Source organism: Lissotriton helveticus, chromosome 7, assembly GCF_964261635.1.
Source record: "Lissotriton helveticus chromosome 7, aLisHel1.1, whole genome shotgun sequence".
NCBI classification, from domain to species: Eukaryota; Metazoa; Chordata; class Amphibia; order Caudata; family Salamandridae; genus Lissotriton; species Lissotriton helveticus.
Window position 1 is genome coordinate 1,391,568,478 of NC_136068.1, and position 24,639 is coordinate 1,391,593,116.

Consider the following 24,639-nt stretch of genomic DNA (forward strand, 5'->3'; position numbering starts at 1 on the left):
GATGATTTGTGCAAAACAATGAACAGCAAGATGACCACGATGGAGGAACGTGATAAGGAACCACCTAGTGCCTTAATAGACCTAGATGCCCGGGATAAACCAAGTCAGACAATAGCTCAGAACACACAACGGGAGGAAAATAAGTTGTCAGGAGAAAAACTATTGGTTTACCTCATAGTAATGTCAATTGAAGGACGGGAGGTCAAAGGAGTGGATTCGCCATCATTTAAAATGACAAAAAGACATAGGAAAAAATTACGCAAAGCAAGAAATAAGGCCAAGATGGAAACTACAGAAACAGCACACCCCAAGAGGAAATACCAACTGATATGACTAGCGAAGGAAAAGAACGTTCGAAGGTAACAACAAGTAAACAAAAAAACGAAATATGTGGAGAGCAGCCCTCAATAAAAAAGATAAAGAATACAAACTACTTCGATATATTCGCAAAAAAAGGAAAACAATTGACTTATCAAAAAGTTCCTCAAGTAGGTATAGCTATTACATCAGACACCATTGAACAATTGCCCAATGAACTAGAAAAGGAGGGGCAAAATATTATTTCAAGGGATAAGAAATATAGAAAGCGAGGAAACTGTTGGGTAGAAAAAAAGACTGCTAAGATATTCTAAGCGAATCGCTTCAAAAGAAGGAACAAGCAAAGCGTCCATTAAAACCTCATAAATCTAAAGATCCGGTAGACATTATAGATGAAGAACATATATATAGTAGTCTGGCATGCCAAAGAACAATTTGAGGGGATTCGAATACAGTCCCAAACCCAAGTTTGAACATAATGCAACATCAGATCCACCAAACTACCTTAAATTCAGAACAACAGAATAAGAAACTTAATTACGAAATTGTGAAACAAAACAACATGATAGAACAATCAAAGGATACTAGGTACATATCGAATTGGGACCATCTAGTTATTGTAAAACGTGGTGAGGAGAAACAAGTCATATATAAGGATCAGCATGATTTTGAAGAGAAAATTGAGGGAGACCTACCAACTAAAGGGACTGTACAAACAATTTTTAAACCGATATACGATTCCAGAGGTAATCAAGACACGTTGAATAGGGGAAACAATCTCTGCCTATTTAAATCGATTCCAACACTAGCAAAAGTGTCAACTAAAGACATTGAATGTGTCGGATTCCTACAAAATATGGAAGGTAGCCAACCACTAACTTTTATAACTGTAACCACTGTTTCGATAGCAGAATGAATCATGAATGAAAAGGAAATCTTTCATAGATGGGGGATAATAATCAGCAAGCCAGCTCCAAAGGTATATCCAACCCCCCTTATAGAGAATTCAATTTTAAAGGTAAAAAGACAAAAGAGTGAACCAGTCTTCTCTATATTAAAAAGTCCTCTTGGAAAATCAGATCAAGATGTAGGAAAGTCATTGACTGAAGGTAAAGCAGAAAAAGCAACAGCAATAAATTAAAAATGGATATCGATGGCTTTGCACAGTAATAAAGACCAATGTCAGAATATACCAAAAGGTACAATCAAAGAACTAAATAAGGACAGGGAAAGAATAAGGATGTGCTCATGGAACATGAATGGGATATCTAAAAAGGTAAATAACGCCCACCTAAACGCAATATCTAACTCCTATCAAATCATTTTATTACAGGAAACATGGGCAACTGACCACTTTATGCTACAGGGATACAAAGGATATTTTGAGCCTGCGACCAAGCGACATAAAAACGGTCGTCCCAGCGGGGGTCTAGCCATATTCATATCTATTGACCTGAGAGTGGAACATGAAAGGCTGATTACGAATAATTGTAACTTTCAAACTGTAATATTATGATACAAAACAAGTGAACGAGAAAAATTGACAACCTTAATGCAGATCAATATATATATTCCCCCCCCACACAGAGTTCAATGAAGAATATGTGTGCCACTCTTACCAGTTTCCTATTGGAGCAAATGATGGATGATCCTTCCGCCACTTTGTACTTCAGGGCGATTTAAATCTATTAGTACCCTTTACAAGAGACAACACTGTACACTCGCAAAATCATCAATGGGCAATCCCTGAGCAAACACAGGACTCAAAAACAAAGTCCAGTCAAAGTAAATTAGGAATACATTTTGTGAAGGACACAGAAGCAATGGGTGTACGAATATTAAACGGGAGATTCCAGTCGGATTCACCACGTTTTATATACATAATTCGAAGTCACAAATTGACTACTCAATGGTATCATTGAACATCTTTAACAACTTTACCTCGTATTATCTACGGAAAGTGCCAGATAGTGATCACAGTCAACAAATAATCACTACAAAATTTCCAAGCACTAAACATCAATTATATCTGACAACGGCCAGACGGGAACCATCAACAGTAGGAAACATATCTGGAAACCACACAATAAAGAATACATCAATAACTTTGGCGCAAAAACTAGTCAAAGAAAGTTTCGAAATTAAAACCATGAAGTCCCCAATTGATCAATGGGTAAACTTCCCATGCAAAATAGTCAAACCGTATGATCTTTTGTCTAAAGCTGAGAAAAAACAAGTAAAACAAATGGAAAAAAGGGAAATTAACGTTAATTTACGGTATACTGTGCGGAAAATAAGACTGAATCGAAATAAACTAAGGAAGCAGTTAACCAAGCTTCCAAATAACAAAGAAATAACAACTAAACTAAAAATCACTAATCAAAATCTGAGGTAATTACTCTGGAACGAAAAAACCAAAGCTAAGCATGATCTTTGGACAAAATTTGTTTATGCTAGTAACCAAACAAACTCAAGGGAGTTTTGGAAAATAATAAATGGTCTAGTAAGACCGAATAAATCTGTTGTAGCATCTGTAATAACTAAGATGTTTCTGGTAAATCATTTAAATCCCGACAGGAAAATAAATAATCAGGACGGTAATCAGAAAAGGATGGACACACTAAATATAGAATATGATAGTGAAATTGAAATATCAACATTTTAAGTGTCTAAACTAATAATGAAACAAAAAGATGGGGCACCAGGTCCTAATGGTATTCCGTTTGCCCTGTATAAGGAGAAACCAGTCCTATGGGCTGAACATCTAACAGGTATTCAAAGAGGTAGTACGAACCGGGACAATACCTGAATCCTGGAGAGGGTCGTTAATATCCCCTATCTTTAAGAAAGGAAATTGGGCCCTGCCAGAGAACTATCGTCTAATAACACTGCAAGACACATATGCTAAACTGTTTGCAGGGATTTTACTGTTAAGTTTATCTGAATGGGTAAAGGACAAACAGATACTCCTGCCTAATCAAACAGGATTTATTAAAGGTCTGTGAACCATTACAAACATTCTAGCTCTATCGGTACTAATGGATAAAGCAATTTCAAGAAAACAACCCTTATATTTGTGCTTCGTTGATTTTAGATCGCGTGGACAGACAACACCTGTGGAAAAAATTACAAGAGCAAGGTATTCCAGATCCATTACTAAAATTGATTCAACTCATGCATACTGATACCTGGGTCAGAGTGCGGATGGGGTTGGTCTGACAATAACTAACTTAATATTAACGACAGGGGGCCTTAAGCAAGGGTGCGTATTGGCCCCACTACTTTTGAACCTTTTCTTAGCTGATCTTACAGATGCACTGACTGAAATAAATGCACATCCACCTAAATTAGCGAACAAACAAATTTGCTATAGGCAGATAATGTCGTACTCTTAAGTCATACAAAAGTGGGTTTACAGTGGCTAATCAATCGAATATCATCGTATTCAAGAGAAAATGGGATGGTAATAAACAAAACAAAGACTAAAGTTATGGTTATTACAAACAATTCAAGACTTCCACACAAATTTAACTGCTTTTTGGAAAACGTACAATTAGAACAATTAGAAGTTTATACATATCTGGGTGTTTTATTCAATGACAATGGAAACTTTCTCCCTCAAAAACTTGACATTTGCAGAAAAGTAAACGCTTTGACAGCAGCATTTAGGATTATACAGAAATCAATAAGTTATCTGACTTATCGTCCCTTCCTTAAGGTAATATCGGCAAAATTGCTGCCTACTTTAACATACAGTAGTGAGGCCCAATAATTGAAAAGATGCTGTGATCATTAATAATGCGGTCTTAAAAACTTTTAAAACCCTCTCAGCATCCCTAATAACGCATCCCAAGCCCAAGTAAGGCTGGAATTTGGCCTAAATAACAAGTTGTATGCAAACTATTAAAGTTTGGAATAGAATAAAAACTGACCATGATAAAATGTCCCAGCTATTATGGCAGGAAATAAGTGAAAACAGGAAATTGCAGGCCTGGAAATTGGTGTAATACCGATCTGGGAAAACTACAATAACCCATGAATCATTTAAAAAAGTTATCAACAAAACAACGGATCATCTATCGCTGATAAGAGACAAAGACACATTTGCAACAATGAAAACATGCATGTCCAATAATAAACAGATTTTAAAAAAAGAAGGCACAGCAATACTTGGAAACTTGATGATCATTGAAAAACAAACAAACCTTCACAAAAGCACGATTTGGGTTACTACCGGGATTATGCCATTTACCACCTTGGATAAAACCAGAAGAGGACACATTATGTAGGTTATGTAAATCTGGGGAGGAGAACGTTATGCACCTACTGTGTCTCTGTCCGGAACGACAAAACAAAAGAATAACCATACTTAAGAGATTATTTAATGACCGAGGAGTAAGGACATGCAGGCAAGCATTGATATTATGTTTGTCCTCTGATGATATATTCATGAACTCTGCATTTGTAAACATTTTATTGAAAGTAGGCACAAAATTAGAGGAGCATAATTTAAAAACTATATTTACTGTATTTTAGTATGTAATGAATTTTATAAAAAGTAATTCAGTTTGAAAACATTGCATTATTTATATTTGTTGGTTTTACTGTTTATATTGGAATATCATATGAATTTTGTCTCATTGTAAGATTTTAAATAATCAAACAATAAAGAAATTGAATTGACTCCGCATAACCAAATTGAAGCTGAAAGAAGTCTTTCTTACACTATATGCCTTCTCTGCTCAGGGTGAGATTCAGTATGGTGATAATACACAGAACATTTTGCAACATGAATGTCTTCTAGATTCATATGCTGACATTAATGTGCCAGTTAATAGTTAGGTACATAGTATTTCTAACTTTACAAAGTGTTTAATTCTGTCCTTTAACATACGTAGTCTCTATGACCCTATCAACCGTTAGCCCACAAGTTCAAATACAAGGCTGCTGGGAAGGAGGTGACTAAAGGTATGATAAATACCATTCCTTAGGGTCAACACACTCTTTAGAAAAAGAAAGGTATTTCAGTGGCAATCCCTTGATGTCAACGGTAGCAGCATCAGTTGAGGAGAGGGTATTGATCAATCCCATCAGTCTGATTAAGTCTGAAAGTCTTGACCTCAAATGTTTGTCAAGTAGAAGGAAAATGTTAGCCCTCCTAAGATGCCACTTATAGAAGAGGTTAATTGAACACAGAGGAGACTTAGACTGATGACAGTCTCCAATTTATTCTGGATGTTGACGATCAGGGGACAGGTTATACTATTCAAAAAGAGGAGATTTAGCAGGATTGAACAAAAAACCTCTTGCTTGCTACTGGAGCTACTAAGCATGCTAAAAAGGAAAACGCAGTACGTGCCCATGTCAACTGCAGTACTACAACACAGCCACAGCTAGGGTATTAACTCCACCCATTGAAAAGAAATACAAATCCTCATTCCAAGATCCACAATGTATAATAAGACATCTAGAGGCAGACTCTTTCCTGGCTGTAAAAGCAAATAAAAGGGTGTATTCACTGGCCACGCATGGACCCCTTCCAAGAAAAAGACAGCAGGAGATTAGCCAGATGTACTAAGATTAGAAATAGTGATTTCCTAATTGCAATTTCCTACAAATCGCAATTAGGAAATCGCTATTCCTAATGTATGAAACTGTGTTGAGTTTCATTAGCATTTTCTAGTGGTTGCAAACAGATCTACCTCGTGGATATTATTGAGGTAGGTGGCAGTTTGCAACGCACTAGAATTCGCTACCATAACAGGGATTGTGGCCTGCTGGGGGCAACAGACCACCATGTCTGTAATCAATCAATCAATCATTACATTTCTAAAGCGCGCTACATACACGTTAGGGTCTCAAGGCGCTAGGGGGGTGCTGCTACTGATCGAAGAGCCAGGTCTTGAGGAGTCTTCTGAAAGACAGTAGGCCCTGCGTCTGTCGTAGTGTGGTTGGGAGGGTGTTCCAGGTCTTGGCGGCGAGGTAGGAGAAGGATCTTCCGCCGGCTGTGGTTTTCCGGATGCGAGGGACTGTAGCGAGGGCGAGGTTGGCTGAGCGGAGGCTTCGGGAGGGGGTGTGGAAGCTGATTCGGCTGTTGAGGTAGGTAGGTGCGGTGTTGTTGAGTGCTTTGTGTGCGTGGATGAGGAGCTTTAAGGTGATCCTCTTGTTGACGGGGAGCCAGTGCATGCCTCTCGGGTGGGGTGTGATGTGGCTGCGACGGGGGACGTCGAGGATCAGACAAGCTGAGGCGTTCTGGACTCGTTGTAGTCGTTTCAGGAGCTTGTTAGTAGTTCCTGAGTAGAGGGCGTTCCCCGTTGCTTTTAAATAAAAGTCTTTTTAAATTTTTTTTAAATGCAGCCCATTTTCCTTAACGGAGAACAAGATGGGTTTTTAAAAAAAAGTTAGACGTTTAAAGTTACATTTTTTTAAGAGGAAGCATTGGTCTGTGGGACCCCTGCCTCCTCTTATACTATTCAAAAAGAGGAGATTTAGCAGGATTGAACAAAAAACCTCTTGCTTGCTACTGGAGCTACTAAGCATGCTAAAAAGGAAAACGCAGTACGTGCCCATGTCAACTGCAGTACTACAACACAGCCACAGCTAGGGTATTAACTCCACCCATTGAAAAGAAATACAAATCCTCATTCCAAGATCCACAATGTATAATAAGACATCTAGAGGCAGACTCTTTCCTGGCTGTAAAAGCAAATAAAAGGGTGTATTCACTGGCCACGCATGGACCCCTTCCAAGAAAAAGACAGCAGGAGATTAGCCAGATGTACTAAGATTAGAAATAGTGATTTCCTAATTGCAATTTCCTACAAATCGCAATTAGGAAATCGCTATTCCTAATGTATGAAACTGTGTTGAGTTTCATTAGCATTTTCTAGTGGTTGCAAACAGATCTACCTCGTGGATATTATTGAGGTAGGTGGCAGTTTGCAACGCACTAGAATTCGCTACCATAACAGGGATTGTGGCCTGCTGGGGGCAACAGACCACCATGTCTGTAATCAATCAATCAATCATTACATTTCTAAAGCGCGCTACATACACGTTAGGGTCTCAAGGCGCTAGGGGGGTGCTGCTACTGATCGAAGAGCCAGGTCTTGAGGAGTCTTCTGAAAGACAGTAGGTCCTGCGTCTGTCGTAGTGTGGTTGGGAGGGTGTTCCAGGTCTTGGCGGCGAGGTAGGAGAAGGATCTTCCGCCGGCTGTGGTTTTCCGGATGCGAGGGACTGTAGCGAGGGCGAGGTTGGCTGAGCGGAGGCTTCGGGAGGGGGTGTGGAAGCTGATTCGGCTGTTGAGGTAGGTAGGTGCGGTGTTGTTGAGTGCTTTGTGTGCGTGGATGAGGAGCTTTAAGGTGATCCTCTTGTTTGACGGGGAGCCAGTGCATGCCTCTCGGGTGGGGTGTGATGTGGCTGCGACGGGGGACGTCGAGGATCAGACAAGCTGAGGCGTTCTGGACTCGTTGTAGTCGTTTCAGGAGCTTGTTAGTAGTTCCTGAGTAGAGGGCGTTCCCCGTTGCTTTTAAATAAAAGTCTTTTTAAATTTTTTTTAAATGCAGCCCATTTTCCTTAACGGAGAACAAGATGGGTTTTTAAAAAAAAGTTAGACGTTTAAAGTTACATTTTTTTAAGAGGAAGCATTGGTCTGTGGGACCCCTGCCTCCTCTTGAAAAATATTTATGTATCCATTCTCAAAGGTGTAGGGCTCTCTATGATCCCCTTCCCATTTGCGAATGGGTTACCACCAAGTTTGAGTTGGCAGTAAATTGCAAATTTGTAGCGACTGCATTTCAGTCGCAAAATATTTGTACATAACTCTGCGAATCAGTATTAAGAATGGATGCCCTAAAGACGCCCCTTCCAAATACCTAATTGCAAAAATCTAATTGCAATTTGGTAACTAGCTACGGAATCGCAATTTGGTCTTTGTACATCAGAAAAGGCATTTTTGCGGTCGCAAATGGCCAGATCCTGTGAATCAGGCAGTTTGTTAGCACAAAAATGCTTCATACATCTGTCCTTAGATGCTTTGAGCAAGATGATAGAACAGCAGCTACATAGTGGTGTATAGCCAACTCCAATACTCTTCTGAATAGTTTTGTACACAGCATAAGGAAATAGAGGATCTGATGAAACACCATCCAAATGACTTTCAAGAAAGGGCCAGAGCGTTAGTGGAGGCAAAAAAGTTAATTTCCAATACATGTCTAAGATTAGCATTAGACTTGACAGACACAGCAAGCAGGCAGCTCACCAAAGGCTCAATTCTAAGGCCCCATGGGGCTTATGTGTATACTTTTCAGGCTTTTAGCTTAAAGTATGGGCAAACTTAATTGATGTCTTTGATGGGGTAATGCCTATTGGGGCCACAGGTAGATCAGCCTGTAGAATAGGTAAAGAAAGCAAAAGAGGCTGCTAAGGCAGTGGCATAGGGGAATTACTGCAAAGAGAATCCTTTTAAAAGAAATGAGAACAAGGGATGCAACGCACTTTCATAGACAACCCCAAAGCAATTCCTTTCAAGCTCCATGTCATTGGCCACAATCTGCACGGACCAAGCAGATATTTCGAGATAGAGGCAAAAATGAAGGACAAGTCTCAAAAAGTTCTTTTTGACATTACAAATGACTTGTTGGGAGCAAGATCTGGACTACCTAAACACTGGCAGTTCATCACTAGGCACAAGTGAGCACTTCATAAGAACTTTTTGAGTTCCTAAAAACATTACAGAAAAGAAACAGAAAGTGCAGGAACATCTACTCAAAAACATACTAGAAAACCAGCTCAAAATAGGGGGACTTTGGAGACTAATCTTTTTATTTCAAAATACCTAAACAAGACCTGTTATGTAATCAAATGCAACACAAATTAAAAGTTCCAGTTTATAAGCCTTTTAGAGATGATATAAATATTGGAGAATATGATTATCTAGATCCTACAGCCCTTAAGGGTGGACACTTCCACATCCATGCTCACACGAAATAGATCAGGTTTATCATGAAAGGTGTGCTTTAACACTATAAGATCTTGCCCTTTGGCATAGCATTGCACCAGGTGTGTTTAAAAACACCCTAACAGGGGTGGCAGCTCACATGAAACGCCAGATCATTCATAAGTACCCATATCTGGACCATTGGCTAGCAGAGTTGAGTTAATTCAATCCTGAGTTGAAATATCCATGTACAAGAATTCCAGTGGCTCTTTTAAAAGCGAGTAAATCACTCGCTCTTTTTTCTTCGATATTTTATGGGACTAATTCAGATTGTTACACAAGACGCATAGATCAGACAAATCATTTTAGATATCCATTTTTCCTCATAAAGGCCATCGACCCAAACGGGGGGCACTTGGCATAGGCTGAAACATGTTGACGTTGAACAGATGGTAGGTTAATAACACCACAGGACCATCAACCTTTGATTTATAATCCTGACAAGGCAACCCAGTAATCAATTGTCAGAAATTGGGACTCCCCCTTGGACCGTTTTAACTTGATTGTTTTCCAATCCCTACTCATAAATATGTAGAGCCTGCTAAAAAATAAGTTGACCTCCACCCATAGACAACATTTATGGTGGGTATGAAGTATTCCCTACGATGAAGTATGCCACTACAGTGTGCGTGAGGTCATTTCTTCAAAAACAGTGGGATCTTCAGAGATAGTGATTAATCGTTTAGGCATTAATCCTGATGTGCAGTAAGATAATGTTAGAAAGATACCACAATAGTGTTGGATATTCTCTATCAACTGGGGTTTCCAGTGAACACAAATCATCACCAACCCCAATAAAAGTGAAACCTTCTTGATGGCTGACTCTAGTCACACTAACAATAGCCATATTAACAAGAGTGATAACCGCACCAGATTCACCATCTCAGTCTCTGACAGTGTGATGTATTCCTATAGGTACTGTATCGATTCCCCTATTCCTGACCCTGGTCTGGTTAATAATTAACTAGCAGCCATCCAACGGTGCAAAAACCGTTATCTGATTAAGCCACACCACAGCACAGAAGAGCGTTATCCGATTAGGTCATAACGCATGCCATCTAATTAGACAAGCGATATTCCTCCAGCCCCTGATAAGGCATACGGAGTTCTCAAAACAAATCAAACCTACAGCGACCTGGGAAATTCCCATAACCATTGTTTTGATTTCACCGAGAACTTCAGCAAAAGAATGTGCGAACGAGCCCGTTCATATGACATCCTTATTGACGTATATATGTCCATCCTTACGTCAATCTCGGCACCTTTCAGGTATAAATATTACCGACATTGCCTTAAGCAAACGCATGCGTTGGTGACGAGATCGGAGCAGCGAGACATGCTGAGGAGCCCAGCAGGGAGCGAAGCCCACAGACGCTGCCCCGCCTTCCTGACGCGCTGAGAACGAGACGCTGCCTTTCTCCTGCTGAGAAATCCAGCTGCGGCGCTTCCAAGCAGCCCTCGCAGGCAGCTGGAATATCAAGACCCGGGATAAGAGATACCAGCCCTCCATCATTCTAGATCTCAGGTACAGAACTGAATAACCCCTTGCAGAGAATTCTCGAGTCAGTCCCTTGGCAAAACAAACGTAACTTAAACTGCTACTTATCTACTCCTGCCCACGTATTAGGCTTAGGTCAGGTACACTGGGGTAGGCGTGGTTAGAAGCACCAGTTGAGTATGATTAGTCAAATGTATATATGTATGTATCTATTTTATCCATTTTAAAGTATCATATGGCTCAGAAACCATATCAATGCTTTTACAGTATTATTTTATAATTCTGTCTTTACTGTATGCACTTTACTTAACTACAAGTATTGCAATAATAGCGATTCATTTCTCTTGTATGAGAAAAGAGACTGATCAATAAATAACATATTTTATTGAACACGCCCGTCTCTTCCTTTTCTCTACAATCTGGTGAAACTAAGAATGCACTGAACTGACTGAGTAAAATAAGTTGTCTATTGTTTTCACACGACTCTAGAGATACACTCTTGATTAGGGGAGAGCAAAGTTGTCATGTTCTATGGTTGTCAGAAACTAAATCCCTTCTTGTCTATCCAGGGAGGTTAAAATCCTCCTTGCCTATTCAAGAAAGTTTCTAGTGAACTCTGAGCTAGCTGGCACAAACACAAAACTTTAAGTCTAATATCGTCGGTAGAAGACCTAGTTAACCTCTGCCCTAGGTCTATACTATTGAAGATATTATTCCAATGCGCAGAGCCTATTGGGATAATAGGAACTACACTACAACAGTGTGGACTGTAAATAAATGATTTGGTATGATGGCATTGTGTATTCATTTGATGCAAAATGCAAGATTGCCTATTGGACATATTCAAAAGTGTTTACTTGTTCAAGTTGCAGAGGTATTAGAGAATCTTGTGGTTGTTGCAAACAAAGTTGAAATGGTGGGTCCTAGAGAGTAGGACAAAGAGGAGGTGAGTCAGTCTACCCGTCCCACAGTCTATCGTAACAATGGATTAATCACACCAGGGGTGAAGTGCACATTTGAACAGACTAAGAATTAGTGGACAGTGCTCTGAGCTAGAGACAGTAAAACACATCAGCTACCAGGATTTAAATACGATATTTTCAGCTTGAAGAAATTCCAGGGTCAGATACAAAATAAGTTTGGGACAATAAAAAGAGCCAACACCACCATGGAGTTCTGCTTCAACAAGCTGGGACTTACAGTATCCTTTCCCTTATCAAACCTAGCTCAGCACATCTAAAAATAGACATTACCAAAAGTACAAGATCAGTGGCAAAGCACCTACCGGGGTGGACAGTATTTGCGTAAACAAAACAACAGTGGCATAGGCAAATACATTCACAAAAGACTGATAGCACAAACCAGGGAAGGCAATTAATGCATCCTCTTGAATAGGTGCCAAAGCTAAGCGTCAACGGTGTTTCAACCAAAATAAAGAAGTATGCTCATCATCAGGACAGACAATACAATTGACAGAGCATAAAAGTACTTTTATGACTGGACTCCATTCTCATTTGGAACCTACTGGATGTGATGTGTTCGTATATGGGCCGAAATCTCCTTGGCCTGTATATGTCTGAATGAGATTCTGCACAAAATTCTCAGTTGGATGCTCTGTCAATTGTATTGTGCCACCTGCACTGTGAAAACACGGAGTGGCTTCAAAGCAGCAGCTCCATTTTTCACATGAATGTGCTGGTCTGGGTACAGCGCATGTTCGCGGCTGCCCTTGGGGCAGCGCATTCCATGTAATAGGGCGCACTTTCCTTGTTTACGCCTGGGGCACTTGTTTTAAGGTGCGCTGGACGAGAACAGGGAAAGTGCGCCTTTTATATAATAGGGCCCCTGGCGCTGATATTTACTCACAGCGTGTTTTCTAATCCGCAGTAGTATTTAGTTTTGGAATTTAGCCAGTTTATTTTGGTGTCACCCAGTAGTAAAAAAAAAAGTTATTGCCACACAGCAACTTGCTCTGTATGATATATCTATTCACTGAAATGATTAATGAAATTTATTTGAAGTTTTTTCCAACTTGTTTGCGAGTATGCATTCCACAGTTTTGGAGGACTCTTGGAGCAGTCTTCTGTAGGCGCATAAAAGTTACAGGGTTTCAGGGACTGATAAGATTCTTGCAGTGAGAGGCTCTGGAGTTGTTAACTGGAGTGCCAATACAGATTGTGATTTATATACTGGATTAAATGATAATTAGGAATACTGGTGCTAGTTGAAGCTTTGTTGATTACTACCGGCAATAGCAGTCACAGAAACTATAAATAAAAACAAAACTCAAATCGCCAACAGTGGCAAAACACTTTTGGCAGTGTAAATGCACACATTGTATCATTAAATATTGCCTAGTTCCATTAATGTGTGTTAGTATCACTTATCAACTGTGAAGCAATCAGTAACATTGTTATTTTCTGCATATTTTTTAACATCTTTCAAAGTATTTATTTTGATCTCAACCTTCATTTCTACTTTGAATTATAGCAGAAAAAATATTTTCACTTTGATATAGGCTAAACATTAAGGGCCAGATGTTAAAAAATTAGGAATTGTGATTTCCAAATTGTGATCTTACTGAATCGCAGTGAACAAATCGCAATTTCTAAAGTAAGAAACTTTTACGTTAGCGATTCCTAGTGGGTTACAAATCAACCTACCTCATGAATATTAATGAGGTAGATCGCTGTTTGCGGCCCAGTGGGAATTATACGATTCAAAAGGGGGTGGTGATGGACAGAGTATCTGAATTAAGCAGAACACTCCTACCCAGTCAAAAGATCAGGGCTTGATCCATCACCGTTTTTTAGCTCACTGCACCATCCCAGTTCAGAACCTGGCTACATGCAAATTAGTCTGACCCTGGCCCAGTGCATCATGGGAACAGGGCAGACCAAACTACCAAGCCAATTCTTTACTGGAAAGGAAACAAGCTTCCGGGGACCGGTTTCTGGCATTACAGCCGTCTTCGGCCCGGCTTGCTTGAATCCTGATGGTGCAGTGAGCAAGGGACTCACATCTGAGCATACCCTTCCACACTTGTGGTGGCCAAAACGATTCAAAAGGGGGTGGTGATGGACAGAGTATCTGAATTAAGCAGAACGCTCCTACCCAGTCAAAAGATCAGGGCTTGATCCATCACCGTTTTTTAGCTCACTGCACCATCCCAGTTCAGAACCTGGCTACATGCAAATTAGTCTGACCCTGGCCCAGTGCATCATGGGAACAGGGCAGACCAAACTACCAAGCCAATTCTTTACTGGAAAGGAAACAAGCTTCCGGGGTCCGGTTTCTGGCAATACAGCCATCTTCGGCCCAGCTTACTTGAATCCTGATGGTGCAGTGAGCAAGGGACTCACATCTGAGCATACCCTTCCACACTTGTGGTGGCCAAAACGATTCAAAAGGGGGTGGTGATGGACAGAGTATCTGAATTAAGCAGAACACTCCTACCCAGTCAAAAGATCAGGGCTTGATCCATCACCGTTTTTTAGCTCACTGCACCATCCCAGTTCAGAACCTGGCTACATGCAAATTAGTCTGACCCTGGCCCAGTGCATCATGGGAACAGGGCAGACCAAACTACCAAGCCAATTCTTTACTGGCAAGGAAACAAGATGGTGCAGTGAGCTAAAAAACGGTGATGGATCAAGCCCTGATCTTTTGACTGGGTATGAGTGTTCTGCTTAATTCAGATGCTCTGTCCATCACCACCCCCTTTTCTGAATCCCAGTGGGAATTATAGCCATCACAGGGATGGTAGCCTGCTAGAGTTAGCAGATCACCATGTCTGTGGTTGCTTTTTAATAAAACATTTTCTTTTTTTAATGCAGCTCGTTTTCTTTAAAGGAAAACGGGATGTGTTTCAAAAACAAAAAATTAAGGGCCCTATGTAGGTGGCCCATTACCGGTCGGTAAACCGGAAATTCGGTACATTTCAGGCTTACCGACCAGTATTGAGCCATTTCAGATGTAGGGGATGATTCGGTAAATACCGAATCAGTATTTACCGATTCTGTATTTACCGAATCGGTAAATGGCATGTAGGAAGCACGTTTAAGAGTGCTTTTGTGCTTTAAGGATTCATTATTTACCACCAACTATTAGTTGGTGGTAAATACCGAATACCTTTGAAAATGCAAATCTGTGCATTTTCAACAGTGCCATGTGGCAGACATACATGCCCTTAGGGCATGTATGTCTGCCACATGTGCACACAAGCACTATTCAGGGGTGCAGCAGGGTGTCAATGTGACACCCTGCCACCCTTGAATGTTTCCCTATTTTACCGAATCGGTATTTACCGATTCGGTTATTCACATTCGTTAGGAATGAATGGGAATTACCGAATCAGTAAATACTGATTCGGTAATACTTACCAAATATTTAGCTACATAGCATTTACCGATTCTAGAATACCGAATCAGTAAAATTCGGTATTCTAGAATCGGTAAATATTCTTTACCTACATCTGGCCCTAAACGTTTAAGTTTCATTTTTTAAGAGTAGTAACCACACCCATTTCAGATATCGAATTGTTAAACCAAATTGCGATTCATTAACAAGTTACTGAAACACAATTTGGCTTTCGTACATTTCAGAATGCATTTTTGCAGTCTCAAACTGTTTGCAACCTCCAAAATAGAATAGTACATAAGCCCAAAATTCTCTTTACTAGCTTGGACAGAAATTCCTTGATGAGCCTTGTTATGTCTTGCCTAGGATGTTGCTGTTAGAGTTTATTTAGAACATCACCCATGTAATTTGGTGGAATGGAGATGTGATCTCCTGCCCTTCTCACCTTATTGAAACCACTGAACACTACAAACACAAATGTGCGTTGCATTAAAAGATATCATTCTAAAAAAAATATTGTGTATTAGAAATGCTAAAATAACCTGTTCCACACCCACAGGCAAGTAACTATATTGGACCCTTTTTACAAATTATTTATTTTAAAATGTTGGAATCTAAGCAGAATAATCATGCTGAGTAAATAGTGCCATTAAAATTATACGTGTATGATGGATATCAAACTAATTTGCTGTATGCCTTCACATGTGTCTTCATCATATTGAAGAAAATTGAATGGTGCTTTATCCCAATGGGTGGCTTAGTCTTCCACCCCTTCTTCATGTCCCATTATTTCTTAATTCACTATACTGGAAGATACCTCAGCGCAAATGCCTATCAGGTTTTTGAATCTGTTGTTTTATAGTTTTCACAATTATGAGTTAAGAAGTTTGTAGCCTGGTTATTCAATAAGTAATTAATCTAAATGTTATGATGTAAATACTAATTGTAATGTATACTTGTCTTAACTTTATAATGTGAAATACAAAAAAGAAAAGGAAATGTACTTTGAGAAATAATTCTGATCTCTAGTTTTTATTGTATTTATTCTTAGGACTGATTCAAGTTGTCTCTCTTGGGCTGGGTAGACCTTTGTACCTTGAATGTACAAGACCTTGTTTTACATTTTCCTCTAAAGTTCTGATTTTATGAATATTTTTTCCCTTTTTCAGTATTAATTTCAACCAGGATGCTTCGCTCATATGTGTGTCAAGCGATCACGGAACTGTACACATTTTTGCAGCAGAAGATCCCAAAAGAAACAAACAGTCAAGGTAGGGGACAGCCCTGTGCCATTTTGCATTTTACCTCTGTTATTCAAGCCACACCATCCACAACTTACTAAATAAGACATTATCACAAAATATAATTGCTAGAGTGTTGTTTAGTTGATAATAAAGGAATGTATTACTGTGTTTGAAATTGATGAGTTTAAATATTTTACTTTAGCATGACTTTGTGTGTTGCTTCAGAATTTAGAACTGAAGAAGTGTTGTATATCTTGCATGGCATCCTTTATCAAAATGTGACTTAGAAATAAGCTGCCTGTAATAGGTGTACCTTGATGGTATTGTCAAAAATGACAGCTCCGTTGGTGATAATTGTAACCTGTGATTGAACTGGAAGTCTGCATAAATTATCAATGTGAAATTCCTTAAGTAATAAACGATTTGATTCAGGTATCTACACGACTTCTTTTTCAACTTAAGTTCACCAATTAAAACTGCTTACAATGTCCATCCTGCAGTTTCCCTTGAGTACTATGGTATCTCAGACATAGTATTATAGGGAATTGATAAGAAAGATTAACCTTCTCTAGACTTGTGTCATTTTCTGAATTTCATGTGATGCCTTACCTAACTATGCTCTTCTTTAAAGTTAAAGCTTGGAGTTTGGTGGACTGTCTTGGTTGATGGTATAAATTGTGGTAATATGGGTTGTAGTAGTATAGATGGTAAGTTGGTGTTGATATAATTGATGTTGGTAGTGGTGGTGGTAGTAGTTATTGTATAATAGTATTAATGGTGGTAGTACTGGTTTTGGTTTTAGAGGTTGTGTGAAATGATGGTATTGGTGGTATAGGTGATTATATAAGACATGTGGTGTTATTCTGGTTCTTATAAAATTGAGAGGTAGTTTCAACAGATGCTCTAAAAATCACATTTGCCAAGTATATCAGTGATTCTTGTCTGCCTCATAAAAACAATTCTGTACATGATGCCAACATTTGTCAGGTGTATTTACATGATAATAAATTTGCACATCTGGAACTTATGAAGTAGATTCCATCTTCCTTGACAAAATGTTTGCACCCGAAAATAGCCTATTATTAGCATTCGGCAGGGTTCACGATTTGTAGCAGTTTCTGGTGAGGACTTTTCAAACAAAAACTTTACGATAACCTGAGATTATGTTAATTTCATAATATCAGCAAAAAGTATGGAAATTAACTGCAGCTTAATTTTTTCCGTTCCATTTTTCAGTTTGGCATCAGCCAGCTTCCTCCCAAAGTACTTCAGTTCCAAATGGAGCTTTTCCAAATTCCAAGTTCCCTCTGGCTCGCCTTGTGTCTGTGCCTTTGGAACAGAACCTAATGCAGTTGTTGGTAAGTATGTGTAATTGTTTAGGATGTGGAAATATTTTATCTTCCAAAAGGACTCGGTCTTTGTGAAGTCATGATAAATTGTTGCATGGTTTCAAGGAAGTATGTAAGACTTTTCGAGCTGTGACAGCTCAAGGCCATCGTCAATGTAAAAACATGTAGCTAACCTGACAAGTAAGCTACTATTACAGATTATGTTCAGTGATCTTTTTTTAATGCCTAGTCATTATTTGTGAACTATATAAAAGAGAGAGCACCATTCTATTTTTGCAAGGTGTTTGATTGGTCCTGCCCCTGTCTTGTCTGCTCTTTTCCCTATATAATTCAGTGTGGTAGGTGTGGCTAATTATTAATTTCGCCCAGGAATCTCAGTAAGGTTTTTACAAGTGGGTGGGGGAGCTCATTATTGTACGCATCTTCATGGCTTCTCTTATCTTGCTTGATGTGTTTATCTACATACTTCTAGTGGATCTGGTTAAAGTTTGACTGGGCCTTTGATGTATTATAACTTTTTGCATTTGGGATTCATCATCCCAAATGCAAAAATCGCAATTCTAGAAATCGCTAAATTGCGTTTAATTGCATTTAAGGGATCTCAAATTTAGATTCCTTAAATGCAATTCATGAACCGTTTAAAAATTGCAAATTCACAATCTGGGGCCGCTATTTACCGCGAAGTCTAACTACGTGGTAAATAGCAAAAACTTTGAAAAATGCACTAAAGTGCATTTTTCAAAGTTTCATGTTGCGCACACACATGCCCTTGCGCAACATATGTGCGCACATCAATTTCAGGGTTGCAACAGGGTGTCCTTTGGACACCCCTGCACCCTTGAAATTGCAATCTCAATGTGCGAATCGCTAATTGCGATTAGCAAATTGTTGATTGTCTTCCCATTCATTCCTATGGGCCTCTAGGCCCATAGGAATGAATGGGGAGAAATTCCTTAATTGCAAATCGCAATTTGCGAGTCGCAAGTAAGGAATTAGTAGAAATGGGTATTTTTTTGGTGATTTCTTGATGAATAGCATTTTGCTATTCCTTAATAGCGAATCGGTATTTTTCGCTATTAAGGAATCAAAAATTGCTTTGTTGATGAATCTGCGGGTAAGTCTTGGCTTGTTAAGAACTGGATGTATATGGAATGTTCTATGAAGTATCTCATATTCATCTAACTCCAGACGATCAGAAACATCTGCATAAGACAAAGATCAGTCTGCATAAGACAAACATCAGTGAACAAAGCTTTTAGAAAGACTGAGCTATGATTCATAAGTTCTTGCTCCCCCTTTCCTTATACTAGCCAAACATTTAAATATGCTATTGTTGAGGTAAGGTGCAATCTTTTCTCAACATGTATTCTAGGGATTGCAATATTATTGTTCAGGGTCTGGATCTGAAAGGAAGTTCTATTGATTCTGGAAGCCAAAAAGATTCTGTAAATTATTTGTGGCCAGTGCTGGAGTTTATTTCTGTGCGAATTGGAGGTTGCTCAGTACTATTGCTGGTAGACAGTTTGAGACTGTTATGAAAGGTTGGTATCAAGAGCCTCATGTGATCTTTTATATGCGTGGAGAAATGACTTTTATTTGGAGCTGCATATGAAACTGAATCTTGCCCACACGCCAGGATGACTGTATCAATTTCATTAAATGATACAAGTTTGATGGGCAGCTAGACTATGGATTTCATTTTCTCATTTAGTTCTCTGAAATATTGTCAGACTGAACAATAAGCTGTTTCTACAGAGCAACAAAGCTTTTTGACAGGAGAAGCACGATACTAATCATTCCCCATTTAATCAGGAACATCCAGTGTGCGAATTTAGTAATTGTGCTGCAGGATCAACCATAAATCCAATCACCTTAGGAAAAAAAGCTATGATGTAGTACATTTTGAAATAATTGCAGGCAACAGTGTAACCCAATGTTAAATGCTGCATGTGAACTCTAGAGTCAGTACCAGTGGATGTCTGGTTATTACTTATGCTTGGGGATATCACACTTTTATTTTATTATTGAAATTGTTTTAGAAATATTAAAAACCTTGCTAACAACCTGGCCATTTCTACAAGTCTAATGGCTTGTCCACATTTTTTAAAAGAGCAGAAGGTTCTTGAAGGATGATCAAAGTAAATCAGTCCTCATCCATAAAAACATGGCTCTTAACAGATATCTAATGCCTGTCTGTTGTGTGAGAAAAACTCAGATCGGTTAACTTGCCCTCTCTAATCCTGCGGGCATTATAGCCATTTCTGCTTTGTTCGTCAATGCCATGTTGTATGATGGAACTTCTGGTTACACTTTTTCTGAAGAAGGAATGTGCTCTCATGGAAAGTATGGTTTTCTGCAGATGCAGCAGTGGATAAAGGTGTACGAGGAAAGATGAAAAGTTGTATTGTTAACATTTGGCAGTAAGGAGGGAAAAGACAAAGACAGACTAAATAACTATGAAGTTGAAAAAAATGACAAAAGTGCACTAGTTGTAAAGAGCAGGTCCTTTTACCAACCGCTTACATATATGTTTGCTACAAGGAAGACCAGCAGTCGGAGGTATCTGTAACATAAAATGATTTATTCCGCTCGAGCGGGTGCACAACCTCAGAGCTCCATGTGGCTATGAGGGAAGTGGACCACTTACATAGTCACAGGTGGCCTTATATACGGTTGTGCTTAAAAGAGCGTGGGTGGGAGCAGGTATCACAAATTACCAACTGTCGAAGATGATTAATGATCTCAGGAAAATCATGTACCGGTTAGAAGCAGTTCCCCTGGAAATATGAATATGTGACGCGCAGAACTCAAATATAAAGGCTAATCACTAAATCCCCTCAGTCATTGGTATTCTTGTGGTCAGTACAAAAAAGCAGAACTATACATAACTTTGCCAAAAATCCAAACACAGACACGCCTGTGGTTACAGAATCAGGCGCTCGCTGATTACTCATCCGGATATGGAACAAAAGATCATGTATTTAGTACAAAAAATAATTGTTAACATCAGCGGTCTATTTGTTAGCTGCTGTACATCTACTATCATAAGGGGTGTAAGGGGCGTGGCCTCGCAAGAATTCCACAGCTCTGTAGAGCTCCGTGTGGCTTGGGAGCCTCACGACTAAATGTCAGAACCCAAGCTTCTATCATCCGACTTGGCAGATGACCCACTGCATCGGTACACAGTACCTTTCCAACCATACCCGCATTGTCTGTTTTGAGGAAATGCCGACTGCGGGACAGCTCGAAATCCGACTGACCATTGTGAGGCTGCCATCTTAAAAGCATCACTATGCACCTGGGACGAGCGCATCATATCGCTTGCAACCTCCAAAACACGTGATTCGTTCCTCAACAATTGAGGGAATCATTGGAGCTGTCGGCGCTGCGAGGGATATACCACAGTGGAGAGGATTGCCGTCGATCAGACCCCAGACCGGTGGCCTCCGTGGAATCAAGATGGCGTTGGTGAGGACGTAGGTGGTGGACTTGTTGCGGGGGCGACGTGGAGGACCTGCTGCGGCATCGGGAGGGTGACAGAGCACTGAATACCCCCAGGGAGCCAAGACACTACATTCGAGGTGAGCCTGGCAGGGGGTCCTCTACCTGACATCACTGCGCTGGGGTGGCAGCGGAGATTCCGAGCGAAGGGGAAGACCTGCGAGCCACAGAACCTTCCGTTTGTCTCTCCAGCAACAGTGGAGAGTCCCGGGGAACACAGTGGGAAATTGATGGAGGTGGCGGGCACATTCAGCGCCGTAGTCGGGAGGCATGCGCCCAAGCCCCTGAAAGCTCCCGAACGTTCCCTGAACCGAAGCTTACTGGTGAACATAAAGCACTCCTGAAAGATCTGGAAGACATGAAAAAATAAGTTGGATGTCTCGAAAGCCAGGAACAGGGTCTTAACTAATGAGGTGAAACACTGAAGAGCCAAATCGTAACACTGATGGAGAAAGGAAATCACGATGATGAGCTTATTGATGCTTTAATGGTACAGTATGGCTATAAACATTGACATTTCCCTTCTAACATCCACCCTTTACCTGTTTAGTGATATTGCCCTGATGTGAGGATTTGCATTGCTGACCCATTTGTCAGAAGTAACTTTTATTATGCTTTAATACGCATGTATGCCACCTAAAATAGCCATAACCAAGGTGTCAAACTACTTCACACCAGTGGAGAAAAAACAGGTGGGCAACCAGAAGAGTGTTGAATCTGGAATGGCGCTGACCAAGGAAGACCTGTTAACGTCCCTGACAGACTTCAAGACTGAACTTAACACCAAGGCCACAACCCCCCTGCCTGACCTCAAATTGGCTGCATCAGTTGGTCTCTCAATGATGCTGTACCACTCCCGGACAATAGAACTGGTCATCGACCTGATCTTAACCACATCCCTCACCTGACCTGGATCCTGCTCTCCCTCCAGGACATGTTCTCTTTGAAATTTCCCCTGACCGAGGAGACCCTGCTATTTGGCCAATGCCCGGTGAAGCTACCTGTTAGCGGAAGAGGAGATGGGCTGTGGATTCCCCCTTGGCCGTCACCTACCCAGCTGGACTTTGGGCAGACATTCCTTTGTCTCTCTGTCGTACCCCCTCTTACCCCTTCACCACCCCCCTCTATGCTCCCTTCGTCTTTCCTTCTATCCCTTTAATGTGTTTCTGTTGAGACCTAGCTATTTGACCGATGCCTGGTGGAGCTACCTGATAGCTGAAGAGATGGGCTGCGGATTCCCCCTCGCCCTTCACCTACCCAGCCGGACCTTGGGCAAACTTCCCCTTTGTCTCTCCGTCATATCTGTACCCTACCACTTTTCCCCTTACCCCCTCTCCCTTTCCCACCCCATTTTCCTTTTCTTCTATGCTCCTTAAATGTTGTTACTGGTATCTTTGGTAACTTGAAACTGACGTAAGTTTGCAACTATGTGGGACCTTATGTAAAGCGCTCTGATACCTTCGGGTCTAGCCAGCGCTATGTAAAACTCTTTAAATTAAAAAAATTAAAAATGATCATAACAGGAAAGTCAAACAAATAAGCCATTGACCACAGTCACTGCAACCTGGCCTGCTTGCATACTCGCACGTGAAGAACAAACATATGCTCTTAGTTCTATTGATGTGTCAACATTTCTTATTGCAGATGGGAATATTCATATATGCCAAGAGTAAATTGCATTTGCATTGCAAATGCTTGTTTAGTGGTGCGAGGGCGTCGGCGCAGTCACTGATCCACTGTGTGAGGTTGCGTGCGGCGGCGTTGGCGTCAGTTGTGTCGTTTGGTGGGTCTGGCTCAGTGATGTGGTCAGCTGGTCTGTGGTGACTTTGCTCCAGCATCTGCGGGGGATATGTTGTGGGCGGTGGTGGGATGTGGTCTTCTGGAAGGTGAAGTGGACGCAGCTGTGGTCTGTCCAGTGTAGGCCGGTGGTGTGGCTGAAGGAGACGTTGCTGGGGGAGAAAATGGGGTCCAGCGTGTGACCGGCGAGGTGGGTAGGGGTGGTCACCAGTTGCTTGAGTCCGAGGTTGGCGAGGTTTTCAAGTAGGGAGGTGGTGTTCTTGTTGTTGGTCTCCAGGTGGAAGTTCAGGTCGCCCATGAGAATGTAGTCTGCGGAGGTGAGGGCATGTTCACTGATGAAATCGGCGATGGCTTCGCTGAATTGTGTGCGTGGTCCCGGGGGTCTGTAGACGAGGGTTCCTCTGAGGGTGGTCTTCGGGTCGGTGTGGATCTGGAAGTGTAGATGTTCGGCGGAGAGGAGGGTGTCCTCAGTGTTGGTCGTGACGCTGATCGAGTTCCTGTGGATGATGGCGATTCCTCTTCCGGTTTGGTTGATGCGGTCCTTAAAGGGTAATCTTGTAGCCGTCCGGGATGGCTATGGCGATGTCGGGGGTTGAGGAGGCGTTCATCCAGGTTTCTGTGAGGAAGGCGACGTCCAGTGCAGTTGTGTCGAGGAGGTCCCAGAGTTTGATGGCGTGTTTGTGGACGGAGCGGGTGTTGAGAAGGATGCACTTGAGGTGGTTGTTGTTGCATGGTCCGGGGGCGGGTGGCGGTGTGGAGGCAAGTGAAGTTGCACGTTCGGCAGGAGAAGGGTCTGTGGGTGCGCTTTGGGGTGGCTCGGTAGCAGGTGGATGCTCGGCCGGTGTTGAGTGCTTGGAGGGTGGCGGTGTCGTAGCTCAGAAAAACCAAAGGTGGTGATGGACGGAGTGTTGACAATACAAACACTCACCCCCAGTCAACTGATCTGGGTTTAATCCATCACTGTTCTTTAGCTCACTCCGCCACCCCAGTTCAGACATGGCCATATGCAAATCAGTCTGACCCTGTGCCTCATAGGAACAGTCCAGCCCGAACTGCCAAGCCATGTTTTCCCTGGACTGGAAACAAGCTTCCCAGGACTGGTTTCTGGCATTGCAGCCGTCTTCAGCCAAGCTTGCTTGACTCCAGTGGCAAAGTGAGCAAGGGACTCATGTCTGAGCATACCCTGCCAACTTAGGGCGAACAAAGAAAAACCAAAGGTGGTGATGGACGGAGCGTTGACAATACAAACACTCACGCCCAGTCAACTGATCTGGGTTTAATCCATCACCGTTCTTTAGCTCTCTCCGCCACCCCAGTTCAGACATGGCCATATGCAAATCAGTCTGACCCTGTGCCTCATAGGAACAGTCCAGCCCGAACTGCCAAGCCATGTTTTCCCTGGACTGGAATCAAGCTTCCCACGACTGGTTTCTGGCATTGCAGCCGTCTTCAGCCAGGCTTGCTTGACTCCAGTGGCAAAGTGAGCAAGGGACTCATGTCTGAGCATACCCTGCCAATTTAGGGCGAACAAAGAAAAACCAAAGGTGGTGATGGACGGAGCGTTGACAATACAAA

General features: G+C 41.3%; 1 protein-coding gene across 6 annotated transcripts in view; it reads left to right on the forward strand.

Moving 5' to 3' along the window:
• WDR45B (WD repeat domain 45B) overlaps positions 1–24,639 on the forward strand; it is an 830,957-nt gene that overhangs the window by 616,264 nt on the left and 190,054 nt on the right. For all 6 annotated transcript variants that reach the window (XM_078654716.1, XM_078654712.1, XM_078654713.1 and 3 more), the window contains 2 exons: positions 16,343–16,444; positions 17,654–17,775. In XM_078654716.1, coding sequence (XP_078510842.1) covers positions 16,343–16,444; positions 17,654–17,775 — 224 coding nt within the window. The remainder of the gene's footprint in view (positions 1–16,342; positions 16,445–17,653; positions 17,776–24,639) is intronic.